This window comes from Misgurnus anguillicaudatus, chromosome 4 (genome assembly GCF_027580225.2).
Source record: "Misgurnus anguillicaudatus chromosome 4, ASM2758022v2, whole genome shotgun sequence".
In the NCBI taxonomy this organism is placed as follows: Eukaryota; Metazoa; Chordata; class Actinopteri; order Cypriniformes; family Cobitidae; genus Misgurnus; species Misgurnus anguillicaudatus.
The window spans coordinates 37,183,391-37,209,348 of record NC_073340.2 but is presented as its reverse complement, the minus strand read 5'-3'; the positions used below and the strand labels follow the sequence as shown (position 1 = coordinate 37,209,348).

Sequence of the window (25,958 nt, the reverse complement as noted above, 5' to 3'; positions counted from 1 at the left end):
AATATTGTAACTGCATAAGAACAAATGCATTGACATTTATCTACTGATGTTTGACAGAGGTATTATTTCACTACATTGTTTAATTGTTTGTTTCTCTGTGTTGTGTGAGACTTTGATCTGCCGTTTAAGCACCTGTACTGCCCTTATGAAAATTAATCATTTATTTATTTGGTGTATTGATTACTATCATCAAACTTCATTAACCATGGTTTAAAGCAACACTATGTAGTTTCCATGTAAAAATGACTTACAGCTCCCCCATGTGGTTGAAAAGTGCAACAGTGCCTGGAATCAGACACTCTTCTGCAGGCAGGGGGAGGGGCGGGGCTGTGTGTTCTACCCTCCACCGCCACTTTCAGAGTGTGCTTGTAGCAGCTAGGAGGCTGCTCGGGTTGCAGCAACAGTACAATTTGTCCAGTTAAAAGATGTTCTATCACTGAAATAATTTTAGAGACATTATTTAAAGGTAAAAAACTACATAGTGTTGCTTTAACTATGTTTTTTTTTGTCTTTTTTTATTTTGTGGTTACAGTGGTTTTACTACAGTAACCATGTTATATTAACTGCAGTAAAGCCATGGTTAATTTTCGTAAGGGTGAAGCTTGTTCTTGTTATTAAAGGACAAGTTCGGTATTTTACACTTAAAGCCCTGTTTTTAGATTGTTTATGATGAAATAGAACGGTTTTGACTGAAATTTGGACATGTGCGGCTGCCCCGAGAGGTTTTGGGTGTTTGTGTTTCGCCTCCCACCTTTACAATGGGTTTAATGGTGCACTGGAACAATCCTTCCTGGGATGCATTGAACTTTCGTTTACAAAGACGTGAAACTCAGCGAGTGGTCAGGGGTGTTCACTGATATGCTCACACAAAAATCGCTGCAAAATACGCATTCCAACAGGTTTTATCGTAGTTTTTGCCAACTCCATTGACTTGTATTAGATGTCCTGTGAGGTACGGTATTACTCCGCGCCGGGAACTTTGTTTCTATTCTTGCAATTGGTTAAGGTGGATTAGCGCCACCACCTGGGCTGGAGTGTCTATTATTCAAGCTCTAAGCGGAAGAATGTACGAGTGTGAGGCGTTTGGAAAAATAGGTCCACAAGTTAACAACGAATGCCAAAACAGCTGTTGGAAAGCATCTTTTGCAGCGATTTTTGTGTGAGCATATCAGTGAACACCCCTGACCACTCGCTGAGTTTCACCTCTTTGTAAACGAAAGTTTAATGCATTTTAGGAAGGATTGTTCCAGTGCACCATTAAACCCATTATAGAGCTGTGAGGTGAAACACAAACACCCGAAGATTCTCGGGGCACCCGCTTATGTTGAAGTTTCGGTCAGGGCCGTTCTATTTCACCGTGAACGGTCTGAAGGCAGGGCTTTAAGTGTAAAATACCCAACTTGTCTTTTAATAATTCATAAACAATTCACTTTCACAAAGGTTTTGTTTTGAATAGAAAATGATGTCAAATATCCTACAAGAGCAAGCTATAAATCATTATGATGTTTACAGACAGACAGTAGGGTTTTATCTACAGTGTTAATGAATAAATGTGTGAATTATTTCTTATGAATTAATTTTCTTAGGTATTTGATTATTCAGATATGTAAATGTTCTCTTTATATTTCTATAATGTTTTGTGTTTTACATCTACTGTATGTAGTAGACAGGTTTCCATACAAAGTGTGAAGCGAATCTTTCTAAAATTCGCAAAAAAAGTGAATTTTCATGAATTTGTTCAAGCGAATGACAATGGTATTGATAACCTAGTAACTAACAGTAATAAAACAAGGCACACTTAGAAAATGGAGACAGGACTGCATTTATTTATGATTGAATAAGTTATAAATGTACTAGCAGTGCAGCTTGTTATTGTCAAACTGATGCTGTGCACAAAAGGAATGCAGCATTTTTGATGCAGGTACAAGCAGCAAGGGCATTACGATGACGTCGAGCCACATATACATGTATGAGAAATACATCTTCAGGGGAAACTGCTAAATGATCAGTCAAGTGGGTTTAATGTTTGCTACGTCAGAATTTATTCTGCAAATGCGTTTCCATCTCTCATTATTCGCATTTACTCTTTTTCACATAAGTCAGAAACCACCTCAATTGAGCGTTAAAAACTTTTTTCAATTTTTATTGGAAATGTGGTGTTTCCATCACTTGTTTCTTATGCGATACTTCAACATGCGCATAAAATCAGTGCTATGGAAAGCCAGCTAATAAAACTATAAAGTAGAGATACATTTAACAAAACAAGGCTTCAGTTTAAAAGCATGACAACTAACGATGCATAACGATTAATCACGAAAACTTTTATTCTGCTATAGATTAATCATGATTAATTGTTATGCATCCCTAATGAGAACAGTTATAATTAGTGCTGGGCAAAGATGAATCACGATTAATCGCATACAAAAAAGTGATTTTGTGCAAAATATATGTGTGTGTACTGTGTGTAATTATTATGTATATTTAACCACACACACATACATATATACATTTTAGATTTTTTTATTTATATAATATATATAATATAGAATATATAAAAATATACATAAATATATACTGTATACACATGTAAATGTTTCTTAAATACATACATAAATACATGTACATAAACATAAAAATTACACACATCACACACTCATACATTATGCATAAAAAAATATCACTTTTATTTTGTATGCGATTAATCGTGATTATTCTTTGCCCAGCACTATAAAGTCATATAAATATATGTCAAACTGAACAGATATATTCACTAAAAGCTGCTGTTCATCTGAAACTATCATTGCTTGTGTTACTGTTGCATATTCAGTGATTGTTTTAATCTAAATGATGTCGCTCTGTTCTTCTGTTGCAAGTTGGTTGTTTGATTGACAGGTGTGTAAGTGTGTCATGACATGTTCAATGTTGATAGTAACTTTTAAACCCTCATTTACTGCTTTGCATATAAATGTTCACTTATAGTAATAAAATAAAAGTTTTGTCCTGGAAAAAAATCTCTGTTAAGCACATCAAAGAGTAAAAGTCAGACTGAGACAACATGGAAACTTTATTCTGTACTACATCATTACACATAATTAAACCCAGACAGACAACAAGAGAGAAACTGTTAATAAAGTGTTATAGAAACCTGCAGTAATAATGTGTTAAATACCAGCCCATCTGGGCTCTACACCTGTACTGGATTAACACTGAACTGGATTGGATTAGTTTTGGTTAAACCCTTTCTTCAGCTGATCTAGATATGTGTTGTGTGTCAGTGGTGTTTTAAGGGTCACTGTATCTGGAGGTCGTCTTATCAGCCGTACGGTCACGATGGAGGCTGGAGCTCATGGGGAAAGTTTGGCTCATGTTCTCGCACCTGTGGAGGAGGCATTCGCTCACGCAGTCGGCAGTGCAATAATCCAGTGTGAGTTCACGTTTGTTAAAACTCGACCTTTGAGCGCGATTGAACGATACCGCTCATTATTATCTCATCTGTGTCTCTGTAGTCCGGCGTACGGAGGTCGTGATTGTCCTGGATCAACGTTTGATTATCAGGTGTGTAACACTGAAGACTGTACCGGTCCATATGAAGACTTCAGAGCTCAACAATGCATTCAGAGGAGCAACAAATATTACAATAACGTCAAACACACGTGGCTGCCATACGAACATCCTGACGGTAAAAGCAAACTTTTCTGCTATAGCATCATAAATAACTTCACTATACAGTATTAATAGTTTTCTCCTGTACATTGTTTTGTTTATTTTTGGCAAATATTTAAACATTACCAATTTATTGCAATGCATCATTGTTTTGTTTTTATTGCTAGAGCTACAGATCAGTGTTGTGCCCACAGTGGCCTCCTACACTGTTAAACATGTCGGTTTAAATTACAGTATTACTGTCAGCTGTTTGCCAGTAACTTACTGTAGATTTCAATTGATGTTATTTACTGGCAACAGTTTGTATAAAGTTAAATATACATGAAACATTAACAAGTCTTTATCTTTACAGAACAAAACTATAAAATGACAGCTTCATGCAAAGCATTCTGGGAAACAAAATATAAGGGAAAAACAAAGAAAATGTTGAACATCGGCATAATTACAGCAAATTCTGGAAATTCTGTGTAAATACAGAAAAAAGATACATTAAAAATGTAATATATATACAGTATTAAATGGCCAAAAATATATATTTGGTAAAATATGTTTACAAAAATGAATCTATATATTAAAATAGATATATTTTAATGCATTTATATTCACGGCGCATTGCAAGAAAAACTTTGTTATGTACAAAACTGTATATAACAGGTTTGAAAAAGTTAAAGTTAAACATATTTTCAACTGCAAAATATACTAAATATTATATTTCATACATACTTTATAAACATTTATATTTTGGACAGGAAGACATTTTTTTTCCATATGAGTTGTAAAATTAGAAATGTATTTATTGCCCTGAAATACATTTTGAAATATAATTAACTAAATGTATTTTCAAGTTCAAAACTTAATTTAATTAAGCTTTACTTTCTACAAAATTTATGTGGCATATATTTGGCCAAAGAAATTTATTTTTTGTTATATTATCAGACTTTAAAAATGTAAATCTATGTTTAAATTTAATACAGGATATTTTATTGCCCACATATTTTAAATAACTTTTAATAATAAAGTGTGCTGTCCAGTGAGGTTAGGATCATGGAGAACCTCTGGACCTAAAGTCATGAACGCTGGGACATCATGTTCTTGGCAGAAACAGAAGAAACAGAGAGAAAATAAAGATTTAGAGAAAGAGAAATTCTTACACATGTGAATAAAGACAAGTACAGGCTTTTACTGTCCGTCTGTCAGATTTGATGATGTAACTCTAGTGAGATATTGAGTAAAAGTCTATAAAACATTATGTCAGATTGTATATTACAGATTAACCGTCAGTGCTAAAAACTGTGACTGACACTGACAGAAATGTCAACTAATTTGATGTGTTTCAGTTACTAATAGTGCAATACTCTCATATATTTGAATCATATCACTGGAGTTTACAACAAATACAGCAAAATGTGTTGGTAAAAAGTCGATTTACAACTAACAAATGTTACATTACAACAATAAAATCTTTAACAATGTGTATATTTTATAAAAAAAAAACTCTCTCCTTAGAGTTTTAATGGACTGTAGCTCTCGCAGTCTTTTCTGTGTCTCTCTTCTGCACAGTTGGTTTTATTCAAAGCATCTAATACTAAACATATTAGTTTTACATATATGACCCTGGACCACAAAACCAGTTGTAAGTTGCACAGGTATATTTTTTAGAAAAAGCCAAATAATATATTTATAAATGATATATTGCATGGGTCAATATGCTTTCCTGTAATCATAAAATCATTAGTATATAAAATAACGATCATGTTTCATGAAGATATTTGTAACTTTCCTACTGTAAATATATCAAAATTTTATTTTTGTGAGTGGATGCAGCAAAATTGCACCAGAAATTCGCCTACAGACTTCATTCCTTCCTACCGCTCTTTTGGGATTTTGCATTCAAGTTTGGTTTTTATGTAAAAGCTTATTTCCCCATTCAGTCCACAACATCATTACAGCTGTAAGTCAGTAGAGAGCACTAAAACTAAACTTTTTATTAGTAATATGTGTTGCTAAGGACTTCATTTGGGCCCTAACCTATTTTCTTAATATTTAGATTTTTTGCACTCTGAAGACTCCAGATTTTTTCAATCTTGTATCTTTGCCAAATATTGTCCTTTCCTAACAATCATACATTAATCGAACGCTTATTTATTTAGCTTTCGGCTGATGTTCAAATCTCAATTTTAAAAAAATCACCCTTATGATTGGTTTTGTGGTCCAGGGTCACATATTAGTAAATAAAGTTTTTCTCTTCATGTCCTTAAGCCATGATGTTGACATCTAAAATCTGTGTGTGTGTGTGTGTGTGTGTGTGTGTGTGTGTGTGTGTGTGTGTGTGTGTGTGTGTGTGTCAGAGGCCCATAAATGTGAATTGAGTTGCCGCTCTAAAGAGACGAATGAGATTGTCTTCATGAATCAGGTGATGCACGATGGGACGCGCTGTAGTTACACTGATTCATACAGTGTCTGTGCACGAGGAGAATGTCTGGTGAGTATCACAAACACACGTACACACACACGCACACACACACGCACACACACATGCCCACACACGTACCCACACACACACACACACACACGTGTCCACACGCATCCAGATGCATCTGCATAACATCACTATACACCATATGAATACAATATTGCTAATTATATTGTGTGTGCGTGTGTGTGTTTTTCAGCATGTTGGTTGTGATAAGGAGGTCGGGTCATATAAACAGGAAGATAAATGTGGTGTTTGTGAGGGAGATAATTCACACTGTCGCACTGTCAAACACACTCTCACCAAAACACCCAAAAAGACAGGTAAGAAAAAACACACACGCTGACTTTCTCAATACAGACACTTGAGATTAAACATCATGACACCAAATACAATCACAAACTCAATTCACTTCACTCTTGAGTCATAAACCACTAAAGCTGCAGGCAAAATACAGACAGACAGCAATACTATAGACAAATACACAGCATCTCATTTAGATTTCTATAGCAAAGAAATACATTTATAAAGTTTGACAACTGAAGAGCTCATATGCAAACCCTCTTAGTGCGTCTGACATGTTTTCTTATAAATTAGCATATTTTGTCTTAATGGTTGAGAAGCTTTGCACCTGAGCTCCTTAAATGATGCTTGTCTTTCTAGCTTGTCACTTTATCGTCTAGCTTTTTTGTATATTTTCCCACATATGTATATTTTAAGTAACTAGCAGTGCTGTCTATTATATTCTGTCTATTGTGTGTGGAGACGCAATCAAGAAAGTTTTTTTTTTAATTGTAGTTTGTACGCATAAGAAAAATTACGTAAATGTTTCACTTTCACATTACAATGACAATCTAAGATTAGAAATCTCCTTCATTGTCTTCATGATAAACGTGTGTGTGTCTGTTTGACAGGATTGTTGAAAATGTTTGACATTCCTGCGGGTGCGCGGCACATCATGATCGAAGAGAACGACACATCCCCACATTTCATTGGTGAGTTTGTAGTTGTTAAATCGATGACTAAGCTCAGAGCAGTCATCAATAAAAGTTAAGAGCTTTTCTGCAATCTCAACCAACACTTCACGTAAAACAAGATTCTGCTGAGATTCTCTCACTGTTTTGTGTTGTAAGAATCGTATGAAAATTGAGCTCAGATCAGCTCGTGCTGAGAGATTGAAGAAGTTTATATAGTCAGATACATGTGGATTAAAATCTGTTCAGACATTTTCAAAGAATACTTACTGTTCTGTGACCTGCATGCTCCCAATCTCAATGCATTTCGTGCTAAAGTCATGAAATGTTTGATATATTTATTTGTGTTCATAGACATGAGTTTCTTGTTTTTTGGTGTGTCTAAGCACAAATTCCAATATTTTGTTTTTTGTGTCCCCTAGCAGTAGCACAACTTTTTTGTATTGTTTTTTTATTTTTTTTCTCTTAACTGCAAAAATGACTTTCTTACTTACCATTTTTGTCTTGTTTTAAGCACAAATGTATACAAATTCTCAAATGAAGATTTTTATTTTTGATGAGCAAAATGACCTAAGAAAATAAGTCTAGTTTTAAAACAAACAATATTAAATTTAAGTGAATTTGTGGATTAAACGAGCAAAAAAGTCTGCCAATGGGGTCAGCAAAAAATCTTGAACTTTTTCTTAAACACTTAATTCAAGAAAAATTTGCTTACCCCATTGACAGATTTTTTGCTTGTTTTATGCACAAGATCACTTAGATCCAGTATTTTGTGTCTAAAAACTAAACTTATTTTCTTGTTTTGCTCATCACGAAAAAGCATCTTAATTTAAGAATTTTGAGAAATTTTTACTGAAAACAAGACAAAAATACTAGGCAATTTTTTTCTTGAAGATCATTTTTTGCAGTGTCGTTTTTATACCATTGTTGCTTGGGATTAAAATGACTTTCAAACACCAAATCTAACCCCAGTGACAATATAAAAATCAGAAGAAACAAAATAAGCCAATACATAAAATTACATCCTAACACAAACCCCAAATCTAACCCCAACCCACAATATTTTAAAACTAGAAAAAAAGGAAAACCAATAAATAAAAAGACACAAAAAGACATTCATGCTCCAGAAATGGAAAAAAACGAGGAAAATTGTGTGCATTAACACGAATAAATAAATCAAATATTTCGTGCGAAAGTCATAAAATATTTATTTATTTGTTTTCATGGACATGAGTTTCTTCTTTTTTTGTTTTACTAAGCACAAATTCCTATATTTAGTTTTTCATGTCCCTTAATACAACTTTTTTGTACCCTTTCTTAGTATTTTTGTCTTGTTTAAAGTAAAATATCTAAAAATTCTTAAATTAAGATGCTTTTTCTTGATGAGCAAAACGACTCAAGAAAATAAGTCTAGTTTTTAGACCACAAATATCAGGTTTATGTGATTTTGTGCATGAGACAAGCAGCAGATCTGCCAATGGGGTAAGCATTTTTTTCTTGATTTTTTCTTGAATGTAGTGTTTAAGCAAAAGTGTCAGGATTTTTTTGCTTGCCCCATTGGCAGATTTATTTGCTTGTTTGGTCCACAGGTTCACTTAAATTTGATAGATTTTATCTAGTGACTGGACTTGTTTTCATAGGTCATTTTGCTCATCAAGAAAAAAACATCTTCATTTTATGAATTTTTAGATATTTGTACTGAAAACAAGACAAAAATACTAAGTAAGAAAGTCATTTTTTGCAGTGTAGTTTTTTACTAATCTAACCCCAACCCAAAGTGACAATATAAAAATCAGAAGAAAAAAATAAGCCAATACATAAAATTACATCCTAACACAAACCCCAAATCTAACCCCAACCCACAATATTTTAAAACTAGAAAAAAATGGAAAACCAATAAATAAAAAGACACGAAAAGACATTAATGCTCTTTGAAGTGAAATAAAGATGAAAATTGTATGAACACGAATAAATAAATCAAATAATTCATGACTATAGCATGAAATGGCTTGAGGTAGGGTTGGTGATCCTGACCCAACTCTTTGAGTTGAATGAGATTGTGATCAGTTGTGTATAAGACAACAAAAGCCATAACATGAATACAAACTCATTTATTGTTGCTCCACTCGTGTGACTCTGGTGTTTGTCAAGGGTCATTGTAGTGGACATTAATCTTCTTAAGACAACCTTATTAAGGTTAGTTGAAGTTAATTGAACTGTCAACATGGTTATAGCCAGGGTATGATTTGCTGGGGGGATTATCCCCACCTCTGGTCTTTATATCCCTGCCTCTGATTCATTATTTTTGGACAATATTTATCCCCCATGATTAATGATCATATAAATGGCCTGAAATAAACATAATAAATTGAAGTAAAAACACTGCAACACAAAAGTACAAACAACAGGAAAATGAAGAATGGAGTATGACTGTCAGCGCTTTTGCTCCTGTGGCAGTAACTCGTTGAAAACCAGCGGCGGTGTGTTTCTCTTTCAGCTGTAAAAAATCAGCAGAGCAAAAGTTTCATCTTAAATGCTAAAGGTGAAGAAACAAAGTCTATGACCTTCATCGAGAACGGCCTGGAGTGGGAATATTCACTAACAAACAACAGCGAGTCGCTGAAAACCATCGGACCGCTGCATGAAGGCATTGAGGTTTTGGTGAGCGAGACACTAAAGTAAAGTATAATAAAGGGTTTATGGATACGACAGGTGTTCAGGTGATTGTGTTACTCTGAGCAGGTCGTCCCACAGGCCGAGGAGACCAAAATCAGTTTGAGCTACAAATACATCATTCATGAAGATCTTCTGAAGGGAATCCCCCCCAACAACAATGTGCTGATGGCTGAACTGGACACTTACGATTGGGCTCTGAAGAGTTGGTCGCCCTGCTCAAAATCCTGTGGTGGAGGTGTGTTTATCATTGATATGTATTAGACAAACACGCATCATTAACATGTTTGCTGAAGATGTGATGACTGATGTAATAATCGATTGGTTTGGGTTGACCGTATCTTTAAAAGGTAACAGGCTTGTTTGTGTTTTCAGGGCTTCAGTACACCAAATACGGCTGTCGGAGGAAAGGTGACGGACGTTTGGTTCACAGGAACTTCTGCGAGATCAACAAGAAGCCGAAGCCGATTCGTAAACGCTGTAATACAAACAACTGCAGCCAACCCATGTGAGTCTTTCAGGATATCTAGTACACATCAAACTGATGATCTGTGGTTGGTCAAGTTTTGAGCATCATCTGGGTTCATTTTTATGTGCTAAAGCCTTTTTGTCCGATCCATCGTAAACTGGATAATTCTGATTTATTGTTCATGCACAAGAAGAAAAACAGAATTCTCATTTTTTTGCACGTCTCATTCAAATATGTGAATATTTAAAAGAAATTGGCTCATAAAACATTACATATTTATCACAAATCTGTCTCTGGTAAGGTGAGATTTGTGTAAAATTGGTAAACAAGCGCTGCTTTGTTTATGTTTTGTATCCCAGCAGTCCCCAACTCTTTCGGTTTCTCGATTTGAGTAATGACCACCGACTACTGCCACCTGCTTGTATTATTACTGTAATATCAGCAAATGCAGAGAAGTTTGAAGGTTTTGTTTATTATGTTGCTCAATAAGTTTTCAGGTAATAAATGCATTCAGTTTTCAAATGATCTTAATTATTTAAAGGTCAGTGTCAACTGTGGTGGTACAGTATGTTTAATGATTGTATATCTGTAAATAAAGGCTTTGTTACTGTGCTCATTTTCTGATGCAACTCGGGGTTCAGTCTTGCAATTTTATCATCAGAAATAAAAGGGTTGCACAATGCACATCTCCAAAGTCTCCAAAAGTACTCAACTGTACGAATAATAATTGCTACCGTTGTCAGAATGACTCTAATGCTTTTCACATCAGTCACACGGCAACTGTATGTGTCAGAAAGACACCCTCTTAACAAAAGTGATCCCTGCGAGCAAACGTGTCTTTTGCATCTTTTTTCCTTGGCTTTAAGGCTTTTTTGTGGGAATCGGATGTGTTCATACCGAAGTCAGATGTCCTCATATCAGAATTGTGTCTCATTTAGAACCACATTCCTAAGTGGCTCAGATCAGATATAAATATTGGATCTCGTTAATATTTTTGTGTTTACACACGTGCAGCAATATCCAAAATGTGTCAGATGTGAGTAAAAAAATGTTTGTGCCTGTGTAAATGCAGCATATGACTTTCTATGGCATCAGAAACAGTCTGCAATGAGACTGCATGGAGCGCAAATGAATATTTTAAAAATTCTAAAATCAAAATGTACACGGCAAAAGATTATTTTCAAGAAAAAAATTTCTTAGTATTTTTGTCTTGTTTTCAGTAAAAATATCAAAAAAATTGTAAAACAAGATGCATTTTCTTGATAAGCAAAATGACCCAAGAAAATGAGTCTAGTTTTGTAAACAAAAATATCAAATTTAAATGATTTTGGGCATAAAACAAGCAAAAACATCTGTCAATGGGGTAAGCAAATTTTTCTTGAATTTAGTGTTTATTTAATGTTCAAGATTTTTTTGCTTACCCCATTTGCATATTTTTTTGCTTGTTTTATGCACAAAATTTGTTATTTTTGCAAACTCACATAAATTGTATATTTTTGTCTAAAAACTATTTTTTTAAAACTATATTTTTGTCTTATTTTCTTAGCTCATTTTGCTCATGACGAAAATTCATCTTTATTTCATTTTTAGATATTTGTACTGAAAACAAGACAAAAATACTAAGTAAGAAAGTCATTTTTTGCAATGCATGAAGAATTAAAAACAAAGATACCAATAATCTCAGACTGAGAGAGCTCAAGAATTTAATCCCTAATAAATTAAAGGTTTGTCATCAAAAAGATTAAATGGACCATATCAGCCCCTCATTTAAAAAGCAGGCGTACAGATTTGATTGTAAAGTGTGGGTACGCAAAAATCCACAACAAAGTCCATATTTATTAAAATTGTCTTTGACGTGGAAAAGTGCTTAGCACCACGTCAGTGTCTGAACAGACAAACGCACTTTTGCTTGTCCGATTGCTGCAGATTTTTTGGCAATATAAGCCATTCTTGCTGCTCAAAATTGGGGTTTAAACATTGACAAGCGCTTTTTTATATGTCTATGACATTAATTAGGCATCATTTAAAGGCGGAGATCTGAAACTCCTCAGCTGCGCACAAGTTCAAGATCATTTGCGATTTATAGGGGTACGCGCGTTTTCTGTGCGTACGTTCATTCTATGAATCCCACGTGGGCATTTTTGATAAATGATTGTAAGATCAAATGTAGGATGGATTCTAGGCAGTATTTTATAAATGAAGCCCCTGTAATCGGCTTATTTTGATGACTAAAATGTTTCTGTTTTGCAGAAACATCTGAGACATTTATTGACATATAAAACACTTCTCATTGTAATCTCTCTTCCTCTGTGTTTGTGTGAACTATAGTTGGGTCGTAGAGGAGTTTGGTCCATGCAGTAAATCCTGTGGTAAACCTGGATATCAGACTCGAGTGGTTCAGTGTATGCAGCCCTTACAGAACGGCACCAACAAACCCGTTAACACGAAAAACTGCATCGGTGAACGTCCAGAGAGCCGCAGGTCCTGTAACACAAGCGTCTGCCCGTCTCAATGGAGGACAGGAGCCTGGTCTCAGGTGTGTGTTCATTACTGAGATCTGTCTGTGTTTGAATGTGTCGAGAAAGAGAGAAAGTCAATGCCTATACAAGAGAAAATGCAACACAAACAAGAGACAAAATGTACTTTGACAACCTGCTTTAATACAAATGTGTTTCTCAAACAGCTTCATACTGTATTTATCTCATCACATCAGGGTTTAGAGACAGACGTCTTTTATCTCCAGCAGTGTTTGGGGACACAGATGAGATGTTAGTCACATTTAAATCCAAATATAAAAAACATTTAGAGACCAAAGAAAAACTGCACGACTCTTATCAAGTGTAATTAAAGATGCTGTGCACTGCAAAACATGACTTTCTTACTTAGTTTTTTTGTCTTGTTTTCAGTGGAAAATCTAAAAATTCTTAAATCAAGATGTATTTTCTTGATGAGCAAATGACCTAAGAAAATAAGTATAGTTTTTAGACAAAACATATCAAATTTAAGTGAATTTGTGGATTAAACAAGCAAATAAATCTGCCAATGGGGTAAGCAAAAAAACATTTTTCTTAAACACTAAATTCAAGAAAAATTACCCCATTGGCAGATTTTTTTTGCCTCGTTTTATGCACAAAATATTTGATATTTTTGGGGTAAAAACTAGACTTATTTTCTTGGGTTTTGCTCATCAAGAAAAAGCATCTTAATTGACAAAATTTTTTGATATTTTTACTGAAAACAAGACAAAAATACTAAGATTTTTTTTCTTGAAAATCATTTTTTGCAGTGTGCAAGAAAAATTCAGCAAAAAAATGTCTTATTTCATTGGCAGATTTTTTGGCTTGTTTTAAGCACAAATTTGCTTTGTGAATTTGATGTGTTTTCTTAGGTCATTTGCTTATCAAGGAAATGCATCTTTATTCAAGAATGTTTGGATATTTCTACTGAAAACAAGACAAAAATACTAAGTAAGAAAGTATTTTTTTTTGCAGTCTGAGTTTATAAAGAGCTCCAGCGATGATGATGGTTAGCAGCAGGTGGATGAAGATGTTTTTAAATCAGTGTCTTTACAACAATTTTCTCTTTTTATGCTTAACTCATTCCCCGCCAGCCTTTTATAAATAAGTTGCCTGCCAGCATTTTTTTGTGATTTTCATAAAAGTTTCAGAAAATGCCTTCTTCTATAAATATATAGACATACAAATATCAAATGAAAGAACAAACCCTCTACTTTCAAAACAAAAAACAAAACAGGGAAAACATTTCATCCTATCTTCATTTGTTTTTTTATTACCTCTTAAATATGGGTAGGTTTCTTGAAAAATAACACATTTTGAGCAAAAAGCTGAAATAATTGCATTTTTATAAAAGGATTTTGTTAGAGATCAGATTCAGAACTATCATCAAAACATACACATAGTTTACAATTTATTAATTTCGTTTTTGCTTCAGTTTTTTCAATCAAGTGTATAATACTGGAATTACAGATAACCATAAACATTTGTCAGTAAAGGTTTATTGTCAGGGAAATGTTTAGTGATATATTGTGTCAGAGGAAATGACTTCACTCATAAGTTTAATTAGACCGAATGAAACATCCGATTGATTTTCTGTCAACACATTGACAGCAGCATCACTCTTTATAATCACTGCAAATACACACAACACAAACACAACAAGGACACATCACACATTTATGACAGATTAAAACATAAAACTCATAACCTGCAGTCAGAAGCACTGTTACTTATAATACTGTACAGTATATATTATTTGTACTGTATGTATAACATTTACTGTATAGAAGTTATAATTTATTTATACATGCACTTCATATGTGCAAACTCTATGTAATGTTTTTTTTTAAATATATGAGTTTAAATGGTGTAATGCAGTCTCCAACATGGTGCCCATGGGTACAAGGTTGGCCGCACGGAGTCTGTGAGTTGCCCACAAAAGCACATTCTATTGATAGCCTCATTTATTTATTACATATTTATATATGCTTGCCTTCTTTATAAAAATAGTAGTCCTCCACATTGTTTTATCCATTGTGTTAGCCCTTGCCCACAAAACGGTTAAAGACCTTTAATTGTTTATTCAAGTACACATATAACACATACCTTTACATTTATTCCTTCAACACATAGACTGTTTTAAAAGTTAAATAGCTCATTTAAGTGTTTATTCTTGTACAGTAATGACTTGTGAAGGTTAAAGTAGATAAACAATCTGAGAAAAGAGCAGTAAACTGTTGCAGCGCTGTAAATAAATGTGAGTGAATTATTTCGGTGTGATGTGTTTACTGTGTTTACCGTAGTGCTCAGTGAGCTGTGGTGATGGTATTCGACAGCGTCAGGTCATCTGTAAAGCGTCAGACAGCAGCCCGGGTCAATGTGATACAGAAAAACCAGAATCTGTGTCTGTCTGCAAACTTAAACCCTGCACAGGTGAGACGGCAGACTGAAGTTAAACATCAACTACTAGAAGATGTGCGGTGAAAGAGTCGTTCATTGTGTGAGATTAAATGAATCATGATGAATCGTGTTTCTGTTGTTGTTTTTCAGGAGAGTTTCCTCGACCGACTGCTGGTAAAGATTTACTCCACAATTTCACCACCGAGGGAGAGAAACGCCTGGAAAACACTGTGGATAAAATCTCTAGTAAGTCATTCATGGTTAGCTCCGTGTTTATTCAGATGATTTATTTCTTTACCTTTGATTATAGAGGGATTAAAGAGCAAATGTCAAATTTTCTCTGGCTTTATTTTTGTAGAGATTAAATATGATCATGATTATATCACCCAGCACACATCTTCACCACTAAATCAACATCATTTCAGATATCATTCATGTTTAAACAGCACAGGAGAGGAACACATTCAAGTTTCATTACTGGGGTTTGTTTAAATCAATTATTAGATAAAAAACAAACTGATGAAGTATTTATAAGTAAAGTGAATGTATTTTGTTTAAGAATGTTTAGATATTTTTACGGGAAATAAAATTTAAAAAAAAAATGATTGAGAAATATATATTTATAGTAGTGCTGGGCAAAGATTAATCAAAATTAATTGCATACAAAATAAAAGTGGTTTTCTTGCATATGTGTGTAATTATTATGTATATTTAACCACACATTCATTTCATAAATATTTTATTTATTTTTTATTTACATATTTTTTATTTATTTTTATATAATATAGTATACAAAAATATAAATAAATGAATATATATAGACATGTAAATGTTTCTTAAATACATACATGAATTTGTGTGTATACATAATGATTAGACACAGCAAACACTGATATATTATGCCAAAAATCACTTTTATTTTGTATGCGATTTATCTTTGCCCAGCACTAATTTATAGGTTATTCACAAGCTGACCTCTCAGAGCGCAGAGCTGTGATTGGTTACCTCAGAATTAAATGACATCATCCGGTCTTCCCAGAATTCTCTGCTTTATATGGAAGTACTGTATATGAAATAGGATTTGTTTAAAACTCCCATAATACATGCTGATCTCATGTTAATCTTGAGTACCTATAGATTAATATTACATCCTTCATATATCCAAAGAGTCTTAAGTTTTATCAGATTTATAAAACACAGATCAGGGGGAAGGGCGAGTCACGAGCAAGCAAAACACGCAAAACATCCCACTATCTGGATAACTTAAGTTATGATTCCCTACATGTTTGTGTCTTTTACATTAAATCGCTAACAAAACACAGACATTATATGCAGTTTTACTTACCGCCTCTGACTCATGAACCGTTTGGAGCCACCCCATAGTGATGGGGATGAGACCGCCTATGCTGAGTCCGAGTCGAGACCGTGTCCGTTGGGAGTCTTTTAGGAGTCGAGAACGAGTTGAGACCAAGACCATAAAAACGTGCCAGTTTTCATTTTTCATGATTTATTATTATTTATTATTCATTTTTTCATGAAATGAAATCTTCATCTCATTTGTTGCTTTCTTTCTCGATCAGATGAGCCGTGTCTCGGTGATAAATCGATCTTCTGTCAGATGGAGGTTCTGGCCCGCTATTGCTCAATCCCGGGCTATCAGAAGTTGTGCTGTGAATCCTGTAACAGAAAGTCAGGTTTCAGTACAGTATCACCAGACCTTCACCCTCCATTCTCCTGGCTTCCTGATTTCACTTTTCCTTCAGTAACGAGTCCCGATCCGACACGGCAAACGTCTGTTACTCCGACCACAGCAGCTCCACCCACATACACCACTAAAGCAAACGTCAGAAGACCGCCGCGGCCCACCGTCACGAGCTTTACCTCTGCCGTCACGAGCCGTAAACCGGAGGAAGCGTCTTCTCTCCCCACATCCACGAACGCCTCGTATACACTTACAAGTGTTTCACAGTTCACAACCTCACCTCTACCTCCAGAGTCCAGCACACGACCACCTCACCAAAACCCCGGCAGTGAACAAAATGGACTCCAAAACCAGAACAGCACTTTGAACTCAATCCCTACAACCAGGAGAAATAGGAACGATTCGTCAGGGGATGAGAATGACCCAACGAACAGGAACTCACCAGTCACATGATCACGATCCCGGCTGTCCAGTAGCACAGTAATACACATTCACAGTGTTTGTTGTCTTGATAAAAACATTTATAAAACAAGATACACTTACTTGAAGGACAATTGTAGACTTTTTTCAACAAAATATTCAATATATAAGTTTATGTTTGAAAAGAAGGGTTGTTCAGTAATTGAATAGTCTTTATTTGTTCATCTCAAGTAAATGTATCTTGTTTCAAGGACATATAAAGAGTTTTTTTACTTGAAGACAAGTGAAAATCCTAGATAAGAAGAATAGATTTCTCAGCGTGAAGGTTATTTGCATGCTGATGACATCACCTCTCCGAGCTGTGATTGGTTACCTCAGCTTACATTTATATGGTGGTCAATGAAATGAAAGCAAACATTTAAAGGTGCTGTTATTTAAAATGTTTGGGTTATAAACCGTGTCGAAATGCAATGACTGCATCTGTAACATTGATTTTGTTGCGAGCGCAGTTTTGTGTTTCTAGAATCTGCTGTCTTTGAGTCTATGACAGGTGCAACCATCATGTTTCTCTTACATCAGGATCATTTTCTCATTGATTATCAGGTGGTTATGTATTATTATTATTATGATTGTCATGTTGTGACAAGATTAACATCCATCAGGAATAATATGGGTAATGATTTCTCCGTCTGAACTACAGGCTTCATGTCACCGTGGTGTTAATGAAGTTTACTTGATTTTAACCGATGACTCTCAAATGAATGAAACCAATGTGACGCATCTGTTCACCTGTGAAATGACAAGCACCTGTAATGCATGTCCTGCAGTTTGTTTTTTAGTTTTGCTCGTGTATGCTTTAAAAAGAAAAAGGTTTGATATTTTTAATGGCTGTGTTTTTCAGGTGATGTATATAATGTAAATATAATACAGGTTTGAGCGGGGGGGCAGAGGTCAGGATTAGGCCCTGCTCGTCCTCTCTGTGGTTTTATCTAATTTCTGTATTGTATAGTACTTGTATATACATGAATGAGAGCTTTAAGTGTTAATATTTATTACATTTTTAATTTGTAGGAAAATTAAATATAGGAAAATATACACCAAAGAATCTGAGAATTTGCCGTATTTTTTCAATCCGCTTTCCATCTCCCATCCTCAGATAGGCCATCACGAGTCTGATATTTGTCATTTTAACAAAACACATTTCTTATACTGTACGTCCTTACATTTTCAGAGCTTTATTTACTCTTCTTCATCATTTTTAGCCTCATATGTCGTGTTGAATGAAAATAATTTAAAGACAAATTTTAGTCATTTAATTTTGTCAAGTCTCCACGTTTATACGTTTAAACTAAAATGTTTCCAACAAAATGTTTTCTTCAGTTTTGCTTAAATGACTGATCCTCAAGATCACACAGCATTGGTTTGAAGTTCAACACCGCATCATTATTTCGTGAATTTGATCTGTGTTTTTAATTTTTCATTAGATTATATATATGAAGAGCGCTTCTGTTCATCTTTTAAGGTCATCTGCAGATTATTTCAGGTAAAAGCATCACTCATGTGCTTCTAGTACTGTATGTCTGTGAGTTTTATGACACACATCGCCTGTCAGATTTGTCATTTGCCCTTTTTAAGTATAAAATGAAGTTTAGAGAACACACGCTGTGTCTGTCACTTAATTATTTCTTTCAACCGACACAATCTCCTCTACTCATCTGCACACACATTACGTCTACAAATCTTCTTAGTGTTTATTCCAAAAAGATTTTTAAAAAATCATATTTTTCAACATATTTTGGGTCTTAGTGTATTAAAGATTTTTCAGTGCATGTTTTTTTTTAAATCAAGTCTTTCAATAAAATTTAATATTATCCCTGAAAAATGTTTACATTAATGATATACTGGGAATGAGTTGCACATTAGCATTGACATTAATGTCAGTAAGTGATAATAAGTGTTACTAAAAGGACAACATCACTTCTGCTGGATATTTTAACTTATATCATTTAATCTTACATCATGGGTTGCAAAAATAATTTAATAAAACATGATAAAAATGTATTGTCATTTGAAATAATCAAATATTTTCTTTATTGGTTACTGATGTAACTTGATATGAGTTGATAATCAAACTCTGACGGAGTTATTTTGAGGTGTATGTTGCATGGCTGTGTTCCTATTTCAATCTGATGAAGATCTGCTTGCATCATCCTCATCATCACAGAAGCGTCAACCGGGGATTGGACCGCTCACGTCTGCGCATTCAGGCGGTGCCGCAGATGTTTGGTGAAGTCCAGCTGAGCTCGTGGCAGAGCTTTGTTCACCAGTGACTTTGGCAGCCAACCCTGTCTCAAAAAAATGACAATATGAGAGCTGAGATGTTATGTGTATACACTACTCAATCCATATGGAAAAATTTTATGTCATTTAAAAAAAAAAAAATGGCCAAAAATATGTATTGAAGTATATTTTGAAATATGTTTATAAAAATGTATTTTTCAGCAATATAATTTTTTGGCAATTTTTGTATATTTTGAAAAATCGTATAAAAAATAAATATATTTTAAAGCATTTATATTCACGTCGCATTGGAAGAAAAACTGTGTATGTTACAAACCTGTAAAAAGATTAAAGTGAAATATATTTTCACTGCAAAAATATACTTATACAATATACATTTTATTCTAAAAGTTGTGTATAAAATGTATAAATTATATTTTATATTTTTTCCGTACTTATTGTCCTAAAATACATTTTAAAATATATGTTAATATATGAAGGTTAAAACTAAATATATTTTAAAAATATATTCAATTAATATTTACTCTCTACAAAATTAAGCATACATTTAAAACATATTTTTGGCCAAATATTTTTTTTTCACTGAAACAATCCAGTGTATTCATTTTAATTAATAAAGACAATATTAGGTTTATATTTATCTGTCCTTATTAGTCGAGAGCAGTGTTGGGTGTAACTATTTACTAAGTAATTAGTTACTGTAATTTAATTACTTTTCCCTTGAAAAAGTAAAGTAAGAGATTACTCTTATTTTTATTGTAATCTAATTACAGTTACTTCTGATGTAACTAAATACTTTGTTTGGAATGTAAAACAATTATGTATAATATAGTGGATTTAACATGGTTTTAGTTTACAATTCTCACATAAACTGTTTGATTATTAGCATTAATATTAATGAGATGCTGGCTGTTTATTAATACGTAATAGCACATATTAACCAACCCAACACTGGTCGAGAGGCAACCTTCTGATCTCTCTGTTGAAGCCAATACAGCAGTGATTTAAACTGCAATTCATTAACTGGCTGCTAGAGGCTCCAAAAGGGAGTGAATTTTTTAAAATCATCTGTTTAAATGATATTAAGCCTTAAAGTTCTGCATAATTAAGGGCGTGGTCACTTGAGTGAGCAACCACCCACATCCCGCCTCTTTACCCATTTTTGGTAATCCGCGAGTGATGCGCGGTGACGCGATGCTAAAATGGCGACGGCAAGCCCTGCCAACGATTGGCATCAAAAAACCTCTTCACAAACCCACGATTAACATCACAGACACTACATCCATATTGTTTACAGTCTGTATTAGTCCATATTTTTAGGGTCTCTCTCTTTTAATACCTTGACATCCATGTTGAGCAGCCAGATGAAGCGACTCTTCCCCGGTTGATGATGGAGCTTGTGCAGGATTATACAGGTGGGTCCATCTTCAGCCCTACAAACAAACAAACATGACAAGAATTTTTATCGAGAGGAACATCATGAAACACTTACAATGAGATCCTCATTAGAAGAAGAATCAGTGATTAACCTGACGAACCCCTGCTGGGGAGGAAGAGACTCGAATCGTGTCGCAGCTCCACCCAAGTAAACACGTGACTCGCTCCTGGACGAATGTCTGACGCTCAGGAAGTCCCGCTGGCCAATGAGGTTTCCCGCCGTCTCTGCCGACACCTCGTGAGTAACCATGGTGTTCTTCCCCACCTGCTTCAAAACCTGCCATATTAAAACATCTTCTGTTAATTACAGATCACAGCTAACCTCAACAAACCTGCTGGAAGAGATGAAATGTCAGATGACAGATGTTCATTAACACATGAATCTCGCAGCTCTGCCTCCTGATCTCAAACTGGAATAGTTTTAAATAAAGATCTGTAGATCTTCCTGACCACAGTATATGCTGTGCATTCTGGGTAAACAATTTATTCTGTACGTGTCTGTATTTGAGCCCATGATTATCGGTAGCAGAAAGCTTAAGCATCTCTTCTCATAGTCTGTTTTATGGTGAGCTCTCAGACTCAGAAGGAAAATCCACAGATTCACACTGAGAACCTGAAGAGCAAACACTTCAGATTGAAGAAATGGACGTTTGTGAATTTTAACTTTCTATACCTTCTTAGTCTTTGTTCATGTGTGAAACCCAGAGAAGGTTACACTGTGAATTCATTACATCAGCTCACGTCGGTCTTTAATCCCGGATGGAGGGATTTTCAGGTCTTACTTTGATGGAGCGGATGGTTGGGTTCCAGCGGTGCATCTCCTCCACTCTCAAGAAGAGAATCTCGTAGAGTTCATCCGGGGACGCGTCCAGTTCGGCCTCCAGTCGAAAAACTTTCCGGTTCCCCTTGAGTACTTTACTATAGATCACATCTCCATTCTTCTGCAGAAATAAAACGTGCGTCATTTAGTAAATGTGTCTGGCTAGCTGTAGACCGGATCACTTTAAATGTAATGACAATAACCTCTGCCAGCTCGAGTTTCCATCCTTCTTTAGACTCCACGATGTCAAGAGCTTCATTCAGAGCCTCTTCACCTTGTCTAAAGTAGAAAGCGTCCTCGTGTCCCACTGCGATCTTCTGGGCCTCCACAGCGTCTGTCTCAATATACATTTACTCAATGAATAATCCTCTTTTAAAATGTTTGATATGTAACTTCTCACTATCCAACTTTTTCAAGTACACTTTTATTGAACGTCCTCTGTATCGTGCAATTTACAAAATAAAAGTAAACTTTATATATTGACATACCACACTTAAAATATGTAAACATCATTGTATTGGAAATGCATTTGATTTTATAAGCAAAACATGTTACAAAAAATGTAAACATGCTAAAACAATATACAGTCAAAAAAATGAAATGATGGGTTTAATTAAAAATATTATGTCAACAGGTTCCACACAATTTGTTTAAGTAATCTCAACAAACAATAATTTAGTTCATTTTTACAAAAGATAGTAAACTTAACAAACCTTAGTAGAGACAATAAATAAAAATTGAGTTGTACATGTAAAATTTTATTAATGATGACACAAAATTTGAATAATGCGATTTTATAAACGCCAACCCTTTTAATTCAAATTTAAGTCCACTTCTTTTTTTATTACAGTTAACTAAACATATCACAAACAGATTTGAAATGCAATGTAACATTCCAAATGGTTTGTTTGTTTGTTTTGTTCTAAAATATATTAGAACAAATTAATTGATTCATATTTATTTCTCACGTACCTATCTAATGGTGCTACACTTCTGCAAGAGGGTGCCGAACAACAAATACCCATAATACACTGCAAAATCCTTAGCCAATGAGATGCAAGTCTGTATTGGTTTTATTAATCTGTTACTTTTATGCAACAATGTTATGTTGGCTGAACAATTCATTTTTAAGTAAAGCTGACAAGACACACTTTTTGTTGAATGAACTAGATTAAATTAAGTTCACTTTGTTAAGATTTTTTTAACTTATCACAACATGAAAGAATTACGTAAAATTGGCAAATGTGAAAGTTATTTTTTTATGCATCAGAAGACATGTTTTATTATGAGATCATATTTAATGATATCTATAATGTTTGGGTGACTGAAGTGAATTAGTTATTTTTCGACAGATGAAATGTGAATGTGCACGCTCACTGTTAAACTTCTGAACACAGGATCTCCTGACAGCACCGCTCCATTCAGGAATGGTAAAGTGAGTGATGCTCTGCAGGTGTGCAAGATCTTTTCCCAACGCTGCCACCGCCGCACGCTGCAACCCTATGGGAAATAAGATGGAGAATACATCATAAATCAAATTAAATGACCAAAGCCAACACACTACTGAAAAAAACTCATCTGGTAAATATTCATATGTTACCTGTCATGCTGCGTACGTGTGGATAAGAGATTCCACAGCAGAGCTTCACCACAGCCGGCAGCATGATGTGTCCCACTGAGATGGCCGGAGAGAAGAAGGACAAAATTTGGGTTTTATAGAGTCCTCTCAAGGACACGACACTGATAACAGCTTCATTTCCAAGATAGGATTCAGTGCAGCTTTGCCTCCAAGGTTGCATTCGAACAGGATAAAGAAATTTTGAGGTTTAGAGAGCTGAAACTGATTTTAAAAAATGAGAAGAATGTGCTACACCGAAAACGATGACAAGAAGTTTGACAAAAAATAACATTCTGTAAAAGATGTCAAAATAAACTCAAAAATATCTCCTTTAACTGTACTTCTATAAAACCACTAACAGCACCAACCTGAAGGTGAAAATAAGTGCTTTCCTTTTATTCTCTCCAGGTCAACAAAACTACATTTCTAAGAAGACTTTTTCCTCTATAAGGGGTTTGATATTTTTATGCCTCACCGGCTCTTTTTCTTCCTAACATCTGCAGATCCTAACATTGACCATCACCTCTGTTAAATACTGACCCTGATGAAAACCTTCCTCTCTTTCGACCTCATCTCTACAACACACATCAGAAGCCTGAATGCCTAAAAAGAAAAATCTTACAAATGAAGATATTATGCATTATAATACAAGGTCACAGATTCATTCAAAACATTACAAAGAAAGAGAGAATCTTTCACCTGGGGTGACAAATTCATTTGTCATTTGGTATTGTTTATATAATGACACATTAGGCAGAATGAATTAAAAATGAAAGAAACATAATACACTTCTGTCATTTTACTCCATTCATTTTTTAATCATTTGAAATTTTTCCTTCGAACGCATTACCATTTCTATGGAGCTTGGCTGAAAGGTTTGTGTTAAATTTTAAGTATTTTTTACAGGGTGTCCTTTCTCCAGCAATCATCTACCATACAGAAATACTTCCACCATCCATTTAATTTACAATAAAGTAAAATCATTTCTTGCATATTTTTATTCAAACAGATATTCCCCAGATAACACACATATATCGCAGAGACGTCTGCTAAAAATTGTTTCATCTTCTGTAAGATTGGCAGTGAACATTGATAAATAAGACATATGCCCTATCTCTACATGACGTCTTGATGATGTTTTTCGAAATCCTTACGTGCTGCATGCATCGCCAGAATATCTTATATGCGAGCAATGAAAGACCTCAAAGCTCAACTTATTTCAGTTTTACACAAATTTCTAGTTTGATTGTATTTAAAACAACAAAAAGATTGAAAATATGTATCAACTGCATCTAATTCATGACCACATTTGCCAAAGAGAAATTTTAATGCATAAAATATAATAATTATTATATAGCCTACCCCATATTAGGATTAAGCAGTCACGTGCCCCAGCAAATGTCATTATTATATAAAACTACCCCCACACAATGAATATCAACATTGTGTTCAATAACATGCATTTAAGTGATTTGACATGCACAAAACAGATTTTGGTTCTGTGATGTTGTTGGCAAAAAGCGTTTAGTGTTGACATTCACACAGCATACTGCATACTGTATAGCTCAGTGGTAGAGCATTCTGTTAGCAGCACAAAAGGTCATGGGTTCAAACCCAAAAAAAAAACAAAAAACGCTGGCAAAATGTTTGCCTTGTAATGCACCGTAAGTCACTTTGGATAAAAGCGTCTGCCAAATTCACAAATATACAAACATAATATACTGGCCATACCTGAGAACTTTTGTGTAAATGATGGGTGTTTTTTCACATTTTAATCACACGCCATTGCTTTGTGTTTATTACTTTTCTGTATGCTTCCCGGCAGTTTTGGAATGGTTGGACAAGGGTATGTGTTGGGAAGTAACCTACTCAAAGTTTGCCAAACAAAGCAGACAGTGTGTATAGTATCTCGTTTCACCCTACTATGATTAGGGATGAAACTAGGTGTACGGTGGGCTTTGGAGATAGCAACCAATCAAGTAGCAGCATCCCCAGTAAAGAAACCAATGAGAAGCTGGGCAGTCAAAATCCTACGGCGAAAAAGAAATGACTACACCGCCCATTGGCTGATGGATCGCCGCCAAAATAGACATGGCAACATCTCCATTACTCTTATAGCAACTAGAGGAAAAAATGCCATGTCGTCTGCACATCTCAAAACAAGTCTCGGGGAATTACCTTTCACAAGTAAGACTAAACAGTTGTTTCTGCTTGTTATTTTGATAGAGAGTTAGAAACTGGAGGCAGACAAGCTAAAGATACTGATATTTAGTCCATGTTTTTGGATGAACGATTGAAAGAGGGGGCACCTGTTGGGGTGTTTCAAATCAAACTGAACACCTGAAAACTGAAAGGGAGCAGAGGAAAAAGATGCTCACTTCCATTTAGACCTTGCTGAGATATGATTGGACAGAAAGACTTTAAAGGCGGGGCTTAGTTAAAGGTCAGTAAAATGTGAAAAATGTTGCTTTATTTTCATCAAGATTTACTTC

At 34.7% G+C, this 25,958-nt stretch overlaps 2 protein-coding genes across 3 annotated transcripts in view; one reads left to right on the top strand and one right to left on the bottom strand.

Moving 5' to 3' along the window:
- adamts14 (ADAM metallopeptidase with thrombospondin type 1 motif, 14) overlaps positions 1 to 18,948 on the top strand; it is a 57,749-nt gene extending 38,801 nt beyond the window's left edge. For both annotated transcript variants that reach the window (XM_055176074.2, XM_055176073.2), the window contains exons 11-22: positions 3,276 to 3,424; positions 3,507 to 3,679; positions 6,012 to 6,145; positions 6,336 to 6,459; positions 7,051 to 7,131; positions 9,608 to 9,771; positions 9,853 to 10,021; positions 10,159 to 10,291; positions 12,581 to 12,788; positions 15,072 to 15,201; positions 15,319 to 15,414; positions 16,749 to 18,948. In XM_055176074.2, coding sequence (XP_055032049.2) covers positions 3,276 to 3,424; positions 3,507 to 3,679; positions 6,012 to 6,145; positions 6,336 to 6,459; positions 7,051 to 7,131; positions 9,608 to 9,771; positions 9,853 to 10,021; positions 10,159 to 10,291; positions 12,581 to 12,788; positions 15,072 to 15,201; positions 15,319 to 15,414; positions 16,749 to 17,323 — 2,136 coding nt within the window. In that variant the 3' untranslated portion in view covers positions 17,324 to 18,948. The remainder of the gene's footprint in view (positions 1 to 3,275; positions 3,425 to 3,506; positions 3,680 to 6,011; positions 6,146 to 6,335; positions 6,460 to 7,050; positions 7,132 to 9,607; positions 9,772 to 9,852; positions 10,022 to 10,158; positions 10,292 to 12,580; positions 12,789 to 15,071; positions 15,202 to 15,318; positions 15,415 to 16,748) is intronic.
- A 330-nt stretch (positions 18,949 to 19,278) lies between these two features.
- Positions 19,279 to 23,578, bottom strand: star2 (steroidogenic acute regulatory protein 2). The gene is made up of 7 exons (XM_055176075.2): positions 23,449 to 23,578; positions 23,226 to 23,348; positions 22,052 to 22,182; positions 21,811 to 21,969; positions 21,121 to 21,305; positions 20,931 to 21,024; positions 19,279 to 19,635 (listed from the first exon to the last, which is right to left on the bottom strand). The coding sequence occupies exons 1-7, from the start codon at positions 23,510 to 23,512 to the stop codon at positions 19,540 to 19,542; spliced, it is 852 nt and encodes a 283-aa protein (XP_055032050.2). The 5' UTR covers positions 23,513 to 23,578; the 3' UTR covers positions 19,279 to 19,539.
- Positions 23,579 to 25,958: the final 2,380 nt, after the last annotated feature.